Here is a 19,712-nt window from a genome sequence, read left to right on the forward strand (position 1 = left end):
CTTTGATACATTTGAGAAGTGGACGTTTTCTTCATTTGGGTGTCAGCTTGTCATGAGTGTGGAAATTGAGTCCTCAAGTCAGACCAGTTGAGAACAAGTGCTTTAAAGAAACCCATTCGGGGAAAAAAGTGGTACAGAAGAAGCAACACTGTCCGTAATCAAAACTCCTAAAAGATCTGAAATGCAAATAAAACAAGCAAGTTCATTCTACTTTGAGTAAAGTTATGATAACAACATGATTGTAAATGCTGCGCTGAATAGTCTCCTTGTTCCTCTTTTTTTGTTGCAACATTTTAGCTTTACAATGACAGGAGAGTAAATAGGGACATGAAAATGGTAGTAGGAAATTGATGATGATGATAAGGCAACAAACGAGTCACACTGGGCTAAAGTAAAAACAATAATAATAATAAACTAAACTTTTGCCATTGATAGCTTTCCACCAGCTAAGCGACTTTGCGGACAAACGGAATCAATGTCACACACAAAGTACGTGTTTATGTATGAAAACTGCGCAACTGTAGATAGCACGCCCTTTAGTGTTAGCATGTAAACATTACACAAAGTCCAGTTGAAAACAAAGGAGAAGAGAGACACTTTAGAGAAAATGTCTTGTCGGTTTAGGCGGGGCTCTCTTTTTCCTTATCCTGATCAAAATACAAAATATGCAGTCACGTTGAGCACAAATCCCTCCAGCTTTGTGAGACTCGCCTCACCATTGAAATGACGTTATCACCACATTAGCGCTGCAACTAACGACTATTTTAATAGTCAACTAGTCACTGACTATTGAAACGATAATTCTTAACTCTTTCTTAAATGTATTCTGAAGTTGATTGAATGATGTAGCAAATGATAATAAACACAAGAACAATAAGTGTTTTATTGAACATATTCTGGATTCTTACAAAAATGAAATACAAATCTAAAACCAATTAGATAAAGTGCTCAGTCAATAGAGACATAAAAATTATAAATAAACCTCAAATAAACATTTTTTTTTAATCCCTGTAAACCAAAAAGAGGCACTTTAGAAGCAGTAAAACAGTATACAAATCAAAAATTATGTGTCATTTGTGAAGTATTTTCAGTGGTCAACCGCAAAGTTTGAAATAAAAGTACTTAATGGTTATCGACAGTTTGAATTCAAACGGTTTTAACAACTGACTTTGCATTTCATATGTTTAATGTAAAATACATTTGTCAAGCACAATCTGGCATAACGCTCAAGGTCTCATTAATAGCCAACTATATGAGTATAAAATGTATAATACATGTCATCAAAACCGTTTTGGCCCGAACATTACTTGAATTTTACAAAGGCGAGTAGCAAGTAGCTCAGGAGGTAGAGCGCTCGTCTTGGGATCAAGAGATAGCAGTTCAAATCCCGGCTCCTCCGTGCTACATGTCGAAGTGTCCTTGGGTAAGACACTGAACCCCTAATGCCCCCAATAAGCAGGTTAGCGCCTTACATGGCTGCACGGCCGCTATTGGGAAATGTGAAGCACATTGTAAAGCGCTTTGGGAAGTCGTCATTGACTTGAAAAGCACTTTATAAATGCAGATCAGATCATTTCATTTCAACCCGCTTCGTTCAACTGTCTGACTCACTGTTTTGTGCATCACCGATCTACACCTATGATACACAAGGTCTCTTTGCAAACTCTGTAAGTAGTAGATCTGCCTTTATCTGGGCTAAAATGCTCCTAAATAAGTATTAGTACGCGTAGTTTATGCTGACGCCGGCATTTCTTTATGTTACCGCTTGAGGCAAAGACGCTATTGCGCATGTGCAAGTTTCAGCAGAGATTATATTCATGTAAAGATGCCTTTCTCTGTGTTTGGCAACAATAGTAGACAATGAATTTAATCCATCCATTATCTGCACTGCTTATCCTCTGTAGGGTCGCAGGGGTGCTCCACCCCATCCCAGCTATTGTCAGGCAATGGGCGGGTGACACCTTAAACTGGTTGCCAGCCAGTTGCAGGGCACACAGAGACAGAAAACAATTCACTTGCTCATTCACACCTAGGGACAATTAAACTGGTATGCATGTTTTTGGAATGTGGGAAGAAACCGGAGTGCCCAGAGGAAACCCACGCAGGCCCGGAGAGAACATGCAAACTCCACACAGGGAGGCTGCGGTAGCTGTACTTGAACACTGAACTTCTGCACCGCTAACCACCCAGCTGCCGTGCAGCCATAATTAATTTCATTGTCGACTATTTCTATGATCGTTTTTTGTCGACAACATCGACTAATTGTTGCAGCCTTACATACTTTTTTCTGTGATATTTTTTAGGTTTTTCGTTTTTTCTTGTGGCCGAGGTGCATTTCCCAGTAGTGAACTGTAATGAGAAGAAAATGTAATCTACATATGATATAATTTCATCCCTACATCTGGGGAGAGATTTGTCTCCAAACAATATATATTTGCGATTTATTCAAGATATAAAAATCATATGTCTTAATAAATGCACAGCAAGTTAAAAAAATCAGAGATATATTTGTGGTTCTGCAAGATACACAATTCACACCATAATTTTTTCCTTCAGTGGTGCTGGAGAATTTGGAGAATTGGCTTTGAAAGTCCTTAAAAAGTGCTTTAAATTAGCCATGAACAAGGTGTATGAACCATGTGTTATAGATACGTTTCCAAATCTAGTCATTTCCACTCCAACTGCTCATCACAGCTGGTTTACGAAAATAGAAATCGTTAATTCTCGACTATCGGGTTTCGGTCTTTTGCGTCACAAATCAGCTGGGGTTTGAATGTCCTGAGTGGTTATGTATACTCTACATGTAAGCTTGACTATTAGTTGATTGTACAGTGGTACTCCTTTCTCAGGGTTATTGTAACATTTTTATCGTCTTTAAATAAATGGACTGTATTCAAACAAACTCTAAATTGCTACTGCTCGGCCATTCAGAGTATCAAATTGCGTCACATGCCCTGGTGCTTCAATTTAGCACATGACCCTGTATGAGTTGTATCTGGTCACCACTCAGAATAGATTTTGGCCTCACTTTGACAGCCATATCTAGTAACCTGGTTATCTCAAAAAGTATTTAATAACTTGTACCCTCAACCCCTTTTCCAGATATGTGAATACATTAAAAATAAATGTCTTTTTTATTGCCAAAGAGGTGCTATATTGAGGTCCAAGCTACAAGTAATGGGGTATCATTACAGTATCTGGTCTTAAACCCACTCCACTGTTTCTATCGGCCTCCCAGAGAACACAAGATGGTAATTCTCTACATGTGATCCTAAATTTGCAAGGATTATTTTGGTGTGTTGTATTCATAAAACGTCTATTTCGAGCAATATTCCAGGTCAAATATAAAAAAGAAGACCTATGGTCTAATGTCGTTCGTTTTAGCAGATTATTTTGAAATCTGTTTTCAAAACATTTGGAGATTAGCCTCAATCATTCTCAAAGTGTAATACCGGCTCCCTCTAAAACAGGAAAAACAGGAGATTTCCCGAAGATCCGGGTCATCTCAAGGTGGGTTTTGGGCTGGCTGGATGAGAAAAATAATTTGAACTATCTAAACTTACTCGTACATTAGTTCTCTGATCAGCTATTTGGCCACATTTAGCGCAACAGATGAGGTGAGTTATACCATCTGGGGGAATTCTCCCCCTACCAAATTTGAAGTTGATGTGGCCCACCACCACTCTTCTGTAGCGGTAAAATGAACACAGAACAGCGCGAATGATACGAAGCAGGTACGATGGAGAGCAGACAGGTGCTAGGTGGAGACGAAAAATAGAGGAAAAGAAAAAGAAACACGTTAAAACAAAGACTGTTATCACTGATTTCACTTTTTGCCTGTCATCTGTGTGTCCCCGTTGTGTGCTGTGCTACGTGTTGGCAGAATTTATAAGTTAATTGCCTTCACCAAGTAGCTCCTCACGCGCAAATGAGGTCGTAGTGATGGGAATTCAAGAAGCGGAGCCCACTCTTTCAGCTCCCAAAAGTTTCTTCATATTGTTTGTGTTGCTTCTTTCCATAAGGGCAGCATGGCATTGCAGTGGTTAGTGCGTGTGCGACACAGTTCTGAGGTCATAAGATCGAACCTCCCTGTGTGGAATTTGCATGTTCTCCCCGTGCTCTCGTGGGTTTCCTTCAGACACTCCGGTTTCCTTCCACATTCCAAAAACATGCTTGTCAGGTTAATTGGCCCGTCCAAAGTGTCCGTAGGTGTGAATGAGCGAGTGAGTTGTCTGTCTCTGTGTGCAATGCGACTGTCTAGCAACCGGTTCAGGGTGTCCACTGCCCACCGTCCGAAGATAGCTGGGATGGGCTCCAGCACCCCCGCGACCTTACTGAGGATAAGCAGTGCAGATAATGGATTGATGGATGGCTTCTTTCCATATATTAAAGAATATTATGTAACATTACTCACAAAAATTACTTTTGGGGGACAAATAAAGCTGAAAAGGGCAAAAAGACAACAATGAAAAAAGAATAAATTGAAGACAAAAATAGAATACAGGCAAAAAAGGAGACAAAAGAAGAAACAATAATATATGAAAAAAAAACTGAAGGTCTAGAACACTCAAAAGAATAAAAGGAAAATAAGACGAAAAGAAGGAAAGACAGGAAAATATAAGAAATCAGGGAAAAATGCTAGAAAAAAAAGAAGAAGAAAAAAGCTAGTGATAAAAAGAAAAAGGAAATAAAAAAGAAGATAAAAGCTGGTCCTTCCACAATATAACTTCCTCACAGATGCTTACTATATTATTGGACGGGCATATAAGTTCCTGTTGAGCTTTTCCTGTACTCAGGTTGCATGTAAGTAAAACTTATCTGCTTTGAATTGTGTGGAAATTAGGCTAAGCAGCTTACTGTCTTAGGAACTGTTGGAGGCCTTCATGCTTCTGTACACTGAAAAGGAAATTCTCAAGTCTATAGACAATCTACAAAGTCATCTACAAAGCTGCAGAGACCAATGCTTTGCTTTGGAGGATTTTGATGTTTTAAGTAGCTTACTTAAAATTTGTGTAGTGAATCAACTTCACAAGAGTTCTAGGAGTTTGATATAAAGCCTAACAATGTTGGCAAATGCAGTTTTGATTTCAAATGACTGACACTGTAAAAAAGTGAAAAATGTTTTAAACAATATCAGAATATTTATATAATTTTCTTTTAAAATAAAATGGTAAAGTGTTGTCTGTTAACTTATCAACAAGTATCTGAATTTATTCGCAAAAATGCATCATAACTGCTGGCTGCTGTTCCATTCATTCAAATTCCTCCTCCATAGCCAATTGTTCCGGCTTTGGGTAGAAAGCTCCCGGCCTGAAAAAGGGGCCCATAGATTATTCATTTAATAATCTAGAGGCACATTGACCGCCGAAAATGTTTAAAAATTAATTCCTGGCATCAGTTTGATTGTTTAAAACTATTTTTAAACTATCATCTTGCCTTAATTGATTGTATAAAGTTTTTCTTATAATTTGTGGTCACCATGGCTCAGGAGATGATACAGTTGTTTTTAAATTTGTTTAATAATTCGGGATTTTAATATATTATCAACCTGTATTTAAAATCTTACTATATTCTTATCTCACTTTTCTAAAACATTAACAAACATAACACTTAAAATTAGCTTGGAAAAATAACTGCCAATGGGAAAAAGAATAGATTAGTAATAATATTAAAATAACAATTAAATCAGCAATATTATGCGCAAGATTATTACTTAATTTTATTTATTTTATAATTTTTGTGGAGATTAAAATATAAAAGACTGTCAGGATAAATAGGCAAAAATATTTACAACGTAGTGCTTAAAGACTGGCCTAAGTTGTAACAATAGTGCAATAGAAAATAATAGTGCGACTAAGTGCAATAACATTTAGCAGCAACAAAAATCCCAGAATAAATCGTAAGGTATATTTTTTAATTTTAAATGTAGTTTGAAAGATAAATTAGGCAATTTCGTGCGATTCCCTAGACAAGGTTTCACTGCACGCTAGTGTACACTGGCACACTGGTTGAAAAACACAGGTATATCCATCTATTCAGTTCTCAGCTATCAATCCTCGTTATCCATCCATTCTTCCATCTATGTCTTAGGGCCCGGTCACACAGCCGTTTGCGTCTGTATCGCGGGTAAAATTTTGCGATTTTTTTTTTTTTTCCCCATGGTTGCCCGCGATGGAAAATGCGCAAAATTGGCCAACCCGCTGTTCATCGGTGGCATGCCCGCAAAACAGACGCCGGCGACTGTTCCGCATCCTCATCGCGTCATTTCCGCGTGTGGACCACGGGTATAAAAGCTGCCGAGCCAGTGTTATGCCGAGATTTGCACCCCCTCGCTACTACAACCACTTTTACCTCGTTTTATCTCACTTTTATATCACTTTTAGGGAATTTAATGGCGAACATATAACCAAAACCACTTCGTCTTGCATTTGTTGGGAATGTAATACAACTTAAACCATTCTGTTTTTGTATTTGTTGTGAATGTAATCGAACGGTAATGCACGCCGTATACAAATCACTTTTGAGCAGGTAACATGTTTATTTTGCCTTTTTCTATTCAAATCGCTCGTATTGAAACTGTTATGCACTCTACCATAAAGCTTATTTCTGCATAATAAGCTTTACGGTAGAGTGCATAACAGTTCTCAAAAGTGATTTATATACGGTGTGCATTACCGTTCGATTACGTTCACAACAAAAAAAAGATGGAATGGTTTAAGTTGTATTACATTCCCAACAAAGGCAAGACGAAGTGGATTTGGTTATATGTTCGCCATTACATTCCCTAAAAGTGAGATAAAACGAGGTAAAAGTGGTTGTAGCAGCGAGGGGATGCAAATCTCGGCAGGGATGCATTTCTCGGCATAGCACCGGGCTGTAGAAATCATAACCGCTCAAGACACAGTCCCGTGAAGATCAAGATTTCAAGCTATGGCACGGAAGAAGCCAATATGTTTTTATTGTAATAGTTTTTCATTTTTATTTTATTATCTTGTTATGAAATGAAAAGAAATGTCAAGAAATAAAAATGGATTAAGACGAGGTCACTACGGTGACGGGGATCCATGTTCACCTCTTGACGTCTCGAGCACAACTGACGTGTGCTCGGCAAATCGCGCTGTATATACGCGGAGAAAGGCGTTTGACCGTCACACGTGTAACACGCTAATTTCACGTAATAACACCGCGATACAGGCGCAAAACATGCTATGACCGTGCTCCACCCACGATTACCCGCTGAAATTTCGCGTCCTACCCATGTGTAACCATGCCCTGGCTGCGGCCATAGCACGTCGATCCGGGTCATTACCTCGTATGTACCACGTGTGCCGCCCGCGGTTAAAACGTGGTCTAAAGTTTTGAGCAGCGCAAAACTTTTTCGCGCGGCCAACCGCGTGTGAATTTCCGACCGCGTGTAAAGCACTGCTGTATCTCGTCTGTATGGCGATCTCAAAGCGTCCAACAGCGTCTGCTTCACGGGCAGAAATTTCTGGCCGTGATTCAGCCTCGATACGCCCGTGAAGGGCTGTGTGACCGGGCCCTAAAGTTTTGAGCAGCGCAAAACTTTTTCGTGCTGCCAACCGCGTGTGAATTTCCGACCGCGTATAAAGCACTGCTGTATCTCGTCTGTATGGCGATCTCAAAGCGTCCAACAGCGTCTGCTTCACGGGCAGAAATTTCTGGCCGTGATTCAGCCTCGATACGCCCGTGAAGGGCTGTGTGACCGGGCCCTAAAGTTTTGAGCAGCGCAAAACTTTTTCGTGCTGCCAACCGCGTGTGAATTTCCGACCGCGTATAAAGCACTGCTGTATCTCGTCTGTATGGCGATCTCAAAGCGTCCAACAGCGTCTGCTTCACGGGCAGAAATTTCTGGCCGTGATTCAGCCTCGATACGCCCGTGAAGGGCTGTGTGACCGGGCCCTAAAGTTTTGAGCAGCGCAAAACTTTTTCGTGCTGCCAACCGCGTGTGAATTTCCGACCGCGTATAAAGCACTGCTGTATCTCGTCTGTATGGCGATCTCAAAGCGTCCAACAGCGTCTGCTTCACGGGCAGAAATTTCTGGCCGTGATTCAGCCTCGATACGCCCGTGAAGGGCTGTGTGACCGGGCCCTAAAGTTTTGAGCAGCGCAAAACTTTTTCGTGCTGCCAACCGCGTGTGAATTTCCGACCGCGTATAAAGCACTGCTGTATCTCGTCTGTATGGCGATCTCAAAGCGTCCAACAGCGTCTGCTTCACGGGCAGAAATTTCTGGCCGTGATTCAGCCTCGATACGCCCGTGAAGGGCTGTGTGACCGGGCCCTAAAGTTTTGAGCAGCGCAAAACTTTTTCGTGCTGCCAACCGCGTGTGAATTTCCGACCGCGTATAAAGCACTGCTGTATCTCGTCTGTATGGCGATCTCAAAGCGTCCAACAGCGTCTGCTTCACGGGCAGAAATTTCTGGCCGTGATTCAGCCTCGATACGCCCGTGAAGGGCTGTGTGACCGTGCCCTAAAGTTTTGAGCAGCGCAAAACTTTTTCGTGCTGCCAACCGCGTGTGAATTTCCGACCGCGTATAAAGCACTGCTGTATCTCGTCTGTATGGCGATCTCAAAGCGTCCAACAGCGTCTGCTTCACGGGCAGAAATTTCTGGCCGTGATTCAGCCTCGATACGCCCGTGAAGGGCTGTGTGACCGGGCCCTAAAGTTTTGAGCAGCGCAAAACTTTTTCGTGCTGCCAACCGCGTGTGAATTTCCGACCGCGTATAAAGCACTGTTGTATCTCGTCTGTATGGCGATCTCAAAGCGTCCAACAGCGTCTGCTTCACGGGCAGAAATTTCTGGCCGTGATTCAGCCTCGATACGCCCGTGAAGGGCTGTGTGACCGGGCCCTAAAGTTTTGAGCAGCGCAAAACTTTTTCGTGCTGCCAACCGCGTGTGAATTTCCGACCGCGTGTAAAGCACTGCTGTATCTCGTCTGTATGGCGATCTCAAAGCGTCCAACAGCGTCTGCTTCACAGGCAGAAATTTCTGGCCGTGATTCAGCCTCTATACAGACGCAAACGGCTGTGTGAGCCTTAAAATCGACATTATTAAATCTTGAAACTTTAGTAAATTTGTCATTTAAACAGTAACATTTCCTTTTTGAACTACTGTACATACATTGTTATAGCTTTTCTAAATTATGTGCTGTATATTCTTGAAATACAGAAGGAAAATGACAAGGACCACCAAGTACGAATGGCCATTGGGAACGGAATCCGAGCTGAGATTTGGCGAGAATTTCTTAATCGCTTCGGAAACATTCATATCAAGGAGTTTTATGCCTCCACTGAGGGAAATGTAGCATTTGTCAACCATGCGGGGAAAATTGGAGCCATTGGAAGGGTCCACTTTTTACACAAGGTAAGAAACAAAGTGGTATATATACCACTAGAAAGTTTCCAAACATTTTCCGTTGGGGTCATTTGCAGAAAAACCTGCCGCTTGTCATTTTATTCTCTTTGTTTTGTAGAAACTGTTTCCTTACAGTTTCGTCAAGTATGATACAGAGCGTGATGAAGTGATTCGAGATGCAAACGGTCTTTGTATTGAGGCACCGAAAGGTAAGCAAAGTATAGAAAATGAATTGAGTTCCTCAGCGCTGTCCAATTAAACAGTATGTTATACAATCATTTTTTGGAAGGAGAGACAGGGCTATTCGTATCCAAGATCACCAACCTCGCTCCTTTCGTCGGCTATGCCCAGAATGAAGAGCAAACGGAGCGCAAAAGACTCCGTGATGTTTTGAAAAAGGGAGATCTTTATTTCAACAGCGGGGACCTGATGAGGATCGATGAAGACAACTTTATTTACTTTCAGGATCGTGTAGGGGACACATTCAGGTACACTAAATGGTGCCTTTTAAACCTTCGACTTGACCTCGGACAAAGAGGATACGATTTTTGTACTGCAGTGTTCTATATTGTTCCTAACTTTTCTGAATTCACAGATGGAAAGGTGAAAACGTGGCTACAACAGAAGTTTCTGACATCTTGACACTGGCAAATTGTCTTAAAGAAGCTAATGTTTATGGGGTCCAAGTTCCAGGTACTTCCAATCATGTCAGAACATTTCTCAATTTCTCATGTACGGTGGTAAAACGTGTGATGACATTTATGGTCGAGCCATGCTTTGATTAGTATTAACCATACTTTTTTTAATTGGATGAAACCCTCACTTGTTTTTTGTTTAATCTGTAGCAACAACCTTAACAACAATGACGTTTAAGTTCGGCAATGTCCAGCTCAGTGAAGTCACTTTACGGCCTAATCAGGCGAATCAAGAGTCTGATAATTTACCGTTAACTTTTGGTCTTTAGCCACTGCAGGACTTATTGCACTCTGCACGCCTTTACTATTACACAGGTGCTTGCTTTTCCATTTCACTTTTTGGAGGCTGAAATGTTACAACGGAATACCTTTTTTAGAACCACGATCATCGCTAAATCTGAACGATCGATGAAAGCATATATTGCTTTTATCTCCCTTGCACTTGTGCTAATTAATTAGCTGGTTTGCCGTTATTGTGTAATGACTAACTTTAAGCTGTTTTTTGGTATTTAAAAAAAAAAAAGCCGCTATTTACAGTGGGCCGTCGTCTCCTCAGTTCTACTGCATGGACATACCCAAATTGAAAAAAAGAGATAACTTTTATTATCATATAAGAGAGCTAGAGAGATCTCAATTTGTTGTAATTAAGCAAATGGGCAAATTGGCAACCGGGATGTGTTACAAGGGTGTCATTAATTTGCATTATTTTGATAGAATAGTGTTAAACCAGGTGGCACAACAGCTGAGTGGTTAACATGTCCGCAGCACAGTTCCGCGGGCACCAGGGTGGCCCCTAGGGAAATCCGCGGTGTTCTGTAAATAGCTCACCAGTGCTGGGTCCTTGTGATTTTCTAGTAAATTTTTTTTTTTTAGCGGGTGAGTCTATTTAGCGCTACTTCCAAAAATCAGGACACCACTTTTTTACTTCAATTTATATTTTGTCGCCAACATGTAAATACTTTCACTTTTCTTTAGTGTGTTGAGAACTCCAACTTTGTCAGTGATAGAAAGTATCTTCTTTGGACTTTTGTGCCTGCCCGCAGGTGCTTTTGTCATTTCAGAATGTTTTGTTGACATGATGGCTTGTCGAAAAACTAAAAATCCAAAAAGATTGACGCAAAGGTTAAACAAGCTGTTTTATGTATGTGTACAACAGAAGGAAAAGGGGCGGGGTGGCTCTTTAGCCAATCATAATGCAGAACACAATGCACAATGAAAATCCACGAAGCTGCAAAAAGTGAACCGCGTTACCATGAGGGATTACTGTATTGGCCTCTGAATGAAAAACTCATATGACCAGCGAGCAATTCATATACTGTAAACCCGCATCACTTTACCAAGTAGACAACTTATCTTTTGCACTGTCCTGCCCATACCTGCAGGGTTCGTACGGGTGCTTGAAATCCTTGAAAATGCTTGAATTTTAATGTTGGGATTTCAAGGATTAAAAAGAGCTTGAATTTTGGCTGAAGTGCTTATCAATGCTTAAAATTATTGCCATATTTCTCAACAAGTCTACTAAAAATGAACACCGACAATGCTCTCTGGTGGCTTTGCTTGGCCATTGCATTTCTTCTTCCCTCCCTATTAACAGCAGCTCCCATTAGTTTCTTTGGCATTAGCCTATAAATCTTCATCGCCTCCCTGTAGGTTGTGCAACAATTATGGACATTTATTATGGATCATGCAAAAATTTAGGTAGCAATTCCCTGTGGTAAATTGTAATGGGAAGAACTTTCTGCAACTGAAAGTGTAATTACTGTCATTTACCCAACACATATAGGGGAGAGATTTGTCTCAAAATCAAATATATTCACGATTTTGCCATTGTAAATGCACATGCAAGATTAAAAATGGCATATGCAATTCACACATACATTTGTTGCTCTGCAAAATACATGTTTCACACCAGATTTCTTCTTTTAATGATACTGAAGAAATTGGAAAATTGGCTTTGAAAGTCCTTACATATGGTCAGGAAAATGATGTACAAATCGTGTACCAAATTGGTTAACCACACTACAGCTGGAGATAATCAATGTGGTCCTTTCATAGGCTTTCTTGTATTTCTGTACATTAAGCTGTTGCATAGGGTTTAATAAATCTATATTTTCACATTTTTCCCCGAATTAACATTTAGGTGTGTTTGCATGTTTTGTTTAGGGCACGAAGGACGCATAGGAATGGCGGCTGTTACTGTAAAAGAAGGCGCCCAGTTCGATGGAAATCAAGTTTATACCCATGTGGCTAGTTACCTACCTGCCTATGCAAGACCACGCTTTATAAGGATAAAGGTACGGCTCGTTCACTGTCTCTGGGAAAGGGAAAAGGTCTAAGAAGCATATTATGGTTACGATGTTGGGGTGAATGATGCGTGCTAACTCGCAATGCATAACCACAAACGTTTTTTCTCCTTTCATTCTACTGGTGGTCCGACCGTAGTGCAGGAGTCAGTTACATATGATTAGCTAGCCAAGTGTGTCTGTTTTCATGAGTACACATGGCTCGGAGGAGAAAATAAACAGCACTTATCTTAAAGCATTTAGGCCAGGAGTGCTACACCATGTTTCTGCCACGAGCGGCAGGAGTGCTGTCGCGCTTTTCTACCTTGCTAAGTAAAAAACACAGATATGTACAGAACACTAGATATGACACGCCCCTTTGAGCGGCGTGCCTATTGTGAGCTTAAGCTAGTCAGGTCACACTAGCAGACTCTCCCAGTTCCAGTACATGTGGACGATGGTGGAAAAGAATTACCAAAAAGACAATGCCGGCTCATTCTTCTGCCTGGATCCACGCCGTACCATAGAGTCTCGGAAATCTGGAATTACCTTTCATAGGTAGAAATGTTTTTTTTTCCTCGATTTTTTTCTTGATTTAACCCTGTTGAAAGCTTCAGTAGTTCCAGTCCCTCTTTGTGGCGTACATTGTTTTAATGATTTTAAAAAATAATGCTCCTGTCAAGAACCAGAACAGGATCAGGACCCAAACGTGTGACGTTTCTCAAACAAGCTTTTTTTTTTTATTTTATTTTTTTTATGGGAACTGGGGAGTCATGCACGTTAGGCAGCAGTCTGGCGTGGAAAGAGAGGAAGCCAGAGACCGACGAGATCGATACCAGACAGGACAGGACAGAAAGAATAGATATTGGAACAGGATATCGAAATAAAACAGGTCAAAGTAGAGGGAAACGAAAACTGGAGAGAATGATAAACAGGACAAAAATAGACGGGAACGGTACTGGAAAGCGATATTAGACAGAACAAAATAAACGGGAACAATACTGGACAGGAAATACCACAGGTAACAGGACCGAGTCAGACCCCACGTCTTGCGTGGCAAAGGTTCGTTGACGGACTGACAACGGAAAAATGAGAGCACTGAGCTTAAATAGACGGAAAGCCAATCTTTCAATGAGCCGCAGCTGGCGCCACACGGGCGGGGCCAATTGAGCGCCATGCCAACCATGACAGCTCCACCACATCGCCAGACTCGCTTCCCTTGATTTTCAAGGTGAAAGTACAAGAAAAGAAATATTGTTAAATAGTCCACTTCGGGTTTCTTAAACCGTTTTAACCCTTCATGTCGCAAGCTGCCATACTGTATATGGTCACTTCAGTAGACGTCAAAACGAGATGAATAACTTCCTTTCAACTTTTCTTTTTTCGATATTTTTATGCATACAGCATTTTAGTCTTTTTTTAGCTTAGAGTGGTGAGTGACTATATTTGGTTATGTATATGCTTATGTTTGCCTATATATGGTCACTCATTTACCTTTTTTTGCAAAATAAAACAGGAAAGTGTTAAAATCAGTCTCAAAATGAGCATGATATGATTTATTTTCAATGTACATGAATTGCCTTAACTGGGACGTTAACTCGACCAATGTGGCCGCCACATAGCCACGCTAGTTTGCAGGTTCCTACTGTGCACTGATGTACAGTATTTAGTAGTCTGTACATATCTGAGAGAAAAAAAATATTAGGATTTGTTTCCGTGTTTCTTAGCCAATGAGTTTGGCGTTTGCCTTGTACCATTTACTGGATATTTTTTCAAGCGCATAGTTTGTGCAAGTTGTGAAAAAATGCAGAACAATCAATGATGAGCATGAGGACTTTTAAGAAAAATGTTTGTAGATTTCAAAGATGTCAAAGAATTGCATCTATGAAACAGAATGGAGGAAAAATAATGACCACTCTTTTCCCGATATTCCCGATCACATACATACATACATAAAGTTAATACAGTACATTGGGATTCTTCTTGTTTGCAGTATTTAGTGACATTTTTACGAAATAACTCTGTTTGTACCCTGTTTTGGAACCATTATTCACAACAACTCTGGTGGTCAAAATGAACCTCAACATTCTAAAGGGACACTGTGTAATATTTGACCACTGCACCCTGCTGTCTTGTGTAGTAAAACTGAAAATTATGCTAATGCTACCAAGCACAAGTAAGAATATAAACTACGGAGACTCCAAGTAACCAAACCGCAACCTTTTTCATCCCCCCGCCAACACACTCACGACTGTTCGCTTTGCGAAAAAAACAAAAAAACAAGCCGAATCGTCTTGTAAGCCGCAGTGTTTAAAATGTAGAAAAAAAGAAGCAGCTTGTAGTCCTGCATTTATGGTACAAATCTATTGATTTACAAGTATTTTCAAAATGCGCCTATATATATAATATGGTTCATGTAATTTTCCTCATTATTCAAATCAAAAGGTTTTTGTTTGATTAATGAAGTTTTTGTTTAGCACTAAGTGCGCTAAACAATACAAAATGTCCCTTTAAGTTACTGCGAAAGGGAGAACGTTTTAAGTGGTGGTGGTTGATATGGGGTACTGAGTGTACAATACAATAATGAGGAATAAAATTTATATTTATATTTTGAAAAATTGCTGCAATGACAGGGAGAGTTAAAAATGTCAAGAAGTCGGAAACATTTTCGTACCCTCTGCATGTTCTCAAAAATGTGACTGAATTTTCGGTGTGACCTCCGTTGCAGGATGTTGTTGAGTTGACGGGAACCTTCAAGCAACTGAAATTGAAGTTGGTGGAGGAGAATTACGATCTGGGACGAATCCAGGATCCGCTCTACATTCTTGACGACAAACAAAAGAGTTATGTACCCCTTACAGCTCAGGTCCACAACTCCATTATATCAGGAAGCATGAAGCTTTAATTTAACGCTTACTCACTGTGCTGGCTTTGCAGTTTGACTGCAGAAGTACTTGCGTTAAACATCCAGCTCAGGGATCCCCGCTTTCCTTGTAACGATCAAATATGTAAACCAGTTCTTCTAATAAGGAAATGAATTAATAAGCAGTATATTAAATTGAGAAGTGAAATATGTTCACTAAGATTTGTATATAGGTATACAGATCATGTGTGTACATTCCCATGATTTGTCGACAAAATCATGTTTCTGTCATGATTATCGATGCTATTCACCTGGGCCCGCTCTTTTGGTGCAAACCGCCGCCGGTTCTGATTGACTCCCTGTCACTATTTGAACCCAGTCCTGTCAGTCCCCTGTGGTCAGTCCGTACTGTCAGGACCAGAACGGGAACAGGACCCAATTGCGTTACGTTTCTCACAAGTATTATTGAAGGAAAGAGGAAGGGCTGCGCTGGACGTGGGAAGAAAATCGCTCTCGTACTCGGATTGGGATCCGAACACAGAAGTGGATCTTCCGTAGCGAGCGATGGCAGTGTCAGGGGTGGAAAAACTGGTCGGTAGCCGGGACTGGTAGAGCAAGGCGTGGTAATGATCAAAACAGGTCGTAGCCGGAGACAGACGGGAGCAAAAACAGGACAGGTGCGGGTCAGGGTCGAAAAAGGCTTGCCTAGCATACACTGAGGTTCGCAAACGGACTGACAACAGGGGATTGACAGGACAGGGTTCAAATAGTGACAGGGAGCCAATCATAACCCGCGGCGGTTGGCGACAAATGAGCGGGCACAGGTGAATCACATCGGTAATAATGACAGTTTCCATGTTAGTTTAAAAATCTCATCAGATTTTATGGTTCGCACAGGTGCCTGAAATCCTTAAAAACGCTTAGATTTTAATGTTATGTTTTCAAGGATCAAAAAGTGCTTGGGTGAAATGATGGTTTTTTATATGGCTTTGCTTTGCCATTGTATTTCTTCTTCCCTCATGATTAACAGCAGCTGGCTTTAGTTTGATTGGTATTGTCCTATAAACCGTCATAGCTTGCTACAGTTGCGCCCAAGAGGACAGTTGCATGCTAAAACTAAACAGGGCACTCAATTAAGGTCATTTATTGATTATTAAATACGCAGGTAAATAAGGTGGTGTTCCCAGTGGTAAATTGTAATGGGAAGAACTTGCAACAGAAAATGTAAGCTACATATTTCTGTCATTTTTACCCAACACCTGTACAAGGAGAGTCTCAAAACAAATATATTTGCGAGTTATTCAATATCTAAAAATCTTGTGTCGTGATAAATGCACATGCAAGGTTTTGTATTAAGATTATGTAAGATTATATAATATATATTGTATGTTAATGTGTAAATTGCAGCTATATTTGTGGCTCTGCAAAATACACAATTAACAGTGGATTTCTTCTTTTAATGGTGCCGGAGAAATTTAAAAAAATCGCTTTGAAAGCACATAGAGTGCTTGAATTTGGCCATGAAAAAGGTGTACAAACCTTGAAATTTGTGTTGACAATGATGCTGACCATAAGAAAATCAATCAATGAGATGTTGCCAGCTAAATTATAGCATGGCTACACATGCTACAATGTATAGTGCCTTGAAATACAAGTGACTCCATTTACTGATACCATTTTTTTAAGATGTAGGTAATCCTTTATTTGGAAGTTAAAACAAATTGTGGAATAAAGCTGTTGAATGGAGTGAGTTCATCTCAGGTCACCTATAAAAAATATGTTTTTATATACTACATTGTGCCTAATACCACTTCCAGATTAGATTTACTGCACAGATGCAATGGACATGACAATAGTTTTAAAGCCACTTATTTTTTAGTCATTAGTTTGTCATTAGTTTGCAAGCTTACTGCTAACCAAGGTGAGTAGTCGGCAAGAACTGGCAAATTCTCTAAAACACAATCAATGTTTATGGACCATTTAACGTTTACCTCTATTGATTGTTATTGATTTCTCTTAAAAACTTCCAGGTTTTTAAATATTGCATACCCTCATGAGGATAAGGGGTTGCACAATGGATTTGCATGCACCACAAAAACATTTTGAAATTAAAATTAATGTTTGAATAAACTCAATAAAAACAAAGCGTGTCCTGGACCAAAAAAAAAATCGCCAAAGCATCTCTTTGAAAGGACTCCAGTAGAAGTCAAGTCATGTTTATTTTTATACTCCTTAATCACAAAGAGTCTCAAAGGGCTGCACAGACCACAGATTATTGCAAACCACAGACTATTATTACACCATCACCTGATCTAAAACTACATGAGGGCAATAATACAAAGATATGCAGATATTGTCAACATGGAATTATAGATTATATTTTTTATTACCATGATGCTAACACACAGATGAGAGACTTAACATTTAAAGTAAATGGTAAATGGAACTTCATTTATACAGCGCTTTCTGACCTAGAACTGGTATTCGAGTGCAAGCGTCTAGACTGACACTTAAACAATACTGCCAAGCATGTATTAATTACAGTATTCTCTTTGAAGAACCATAACATTTTCCTCCAGAGAACATAAGGTGTCTTTTTAAAATCCCTCAGTGGTGTGTGATAATAAAAATTTTGTTATCAATCTCAATACTGATTGAATACAGAGCCAAAATTGCCAAAACCATATAGAATTACTATCCATCCATCCATTATCTGCACCGCTTATCCTCACTAGGGTCGCGGGGTTGCTGGAGCCCATCCCAACTGTCTTCGGGCAGTGGGCAGGGGACACCCTCAACTGGTTGCCAGCCAGTCGCAGGGCACACAGAAACAGACAACTCACTCATTCATACCTAGGGACAATTTGGACCAACCAATTAACCTGACATGCATGTTTTTGCAATGTGGGAGGAAACCGGAGTGCCCGGAAGAAACCCACACAAGCATGGGGAGTACATGCAAACTCCACACAGTGAGGTTCGATCTCATGACCTCAGAACTGTGCCGCACACGCGCTAACAACTGCGCTGCCGTGCTGCCCTATGGAATTACTAAATATTCAATATTTTTTTTGTTTTGATATGGTTTGGTAATATTTCCATTTTTGAAATTATAATTGCAGCATTTAAAACTCAGGGGAAACGGAAGCCAGATTTTGTTTACAAAATATAGCATCATTATTTTCTTCTGAAACAATACAGCAATAAAAACTGCTCTTCCTCATACATTGTCTTGTCTGGAATTTCTGCATGATGTTGAAGTAAAATTGAAACACATTTATGGTATATTTTGTCAGCTATCGGTTTTCGTTATAATTTTGTAATCAGTTGAGCAATAATTGTGTACATGAATGCATATATATATTTATATTATGAAATATGATAGTTTCAGAATGTTTATTGATGGTGTTATGGAAATGCAAAAGTGTAACTAAATAAATACATGAGCGTGTGTTTCTACTCCATTTCCCCTTTAAATACTGAAGAATATCCACTAGATGGCGACAAATAAATGGAATCAGCATTAATCGGCATTTATCTGGTTCCAAATAGTTGCAATGACTTTATAATCAAATGACCACAGCTAAAGTCTATAAACATTGGGAATGGGTACGTTTATATGCAGGGAATAGTCCGACTGTGATCTGAATTTTGATTTTGGGGGCAATCAAAATTAATGGTTAACATAACAATGATCAACCCAAAATACAAGTACAAGACCTGGCGTTCGGGAACAATCTGATTCCGAGCACAAGGCACGTCATTACGCAAATATTTAGAAGAATTTACTTTTGAGCAGGTTTGGGAGAGCTTTTTAAAAAATGTTATCCGAGACATTCGCTAGTTAGTTGTTGAAAAAGGAAATCAGTAACGTCATTCAATACCATTATATTGCAGTAATCCAAATGTACTTTAGATTACAGTACATTTGGATTACCCCAATACCAATTATGCAAAAAGGGACAAAAACGCATAATATAAATAATATCAATAGATGATGTATAAGATAAATTCACTATGTAGCCTCGACTAAACATTTGGAGGAATTAAAGGTCAGGTAGTTGCCTTTGTACGCACAAAAAAAGTGCACAAATTTTAACCATGTGATAATGTGTTATAAGCAATAGTAACCCGCCGGACATAATATGCTCTGTAATAGTTCACGTTGAGAGGTCATTAAGAACCCAATATTGTTTTGAACACACAAGTGTTCACTTTCTATATTTCCAACAAACTCTGGGATGTCTTGGGTTCAAGTTTAACTTGTTGACAATATTGCGATTTACTAATCTCAGATTGACTGGTGTCCTTCATGCTTCTCAGAAAAAAACCATACAGTGATTGGGATTTGCTACAAGCAATTAAATGAAAAATTTAAAAAGACACTATCTATCTATACCTATATATACGTTATATAGATCTTGTATCGTAATCAGAATGGAATTATTATTATTATTAGCATCATCTCTTGATACTTGAAACATTCAGCCTGATCCA

At 39.8% G+C, this 19,712-nt stretch overlaps 1 protein-coding gene across 1 annotated transcript in view; it reads left to right on the forward strand.

Moving 5' to 3' along the window:
• The window catches only part of LOC148367388 (long-chain fatty acid transport protein 2), a 32,965-nt gene extending 14,525 nt beyond the window's left edge, over positions 1-18,440 (forward strand). The window contains exons 5-10 of the mRNA XM_088334277.1: positions 9,190-9,384; positions 9,494-9,584; positions 9,665-9,863; positions 9,971-10,068; positions 12,234-12,364; positions 15,081-18,440. Coding sequence (XP_088190403.1) covers positions 9,190-9,384; positions 9,494-9,584; positions 9,665-9,863; positions 9,971-10,068; positions 12,234-12,364; positions 15,081-15,257 — 891 coding nt within the window. The 3' untranslated portion in view covers positions 15,258-18,440. The remainder of the gene's footprint in view (positions 1-9,189; positions 9,385-9,493; positions 9,585-9,664; positions 9,864-9,970; positions 10,069-12,233; positions 12,365-15,080) is intronic.
• Positions 18,441-19,712: the final 1,272 nt, after the last annotated feature.

Source organism: Urocampus carinirostris, chromosome 4, assembly GCF_059441175.1.
Source record: "Urocampus carinirostris isolate Australia breed hairy pipefish chromosome 4, RoL_Ucar_1.0, whole genome shotgun sequence".
Lineage (NCBI taxonomy): Eukaryota > Metazoa > Chordata > Actinopteri > Syngnathiformes > Syngnathidae > Urocampus > Urocampus carinirostris.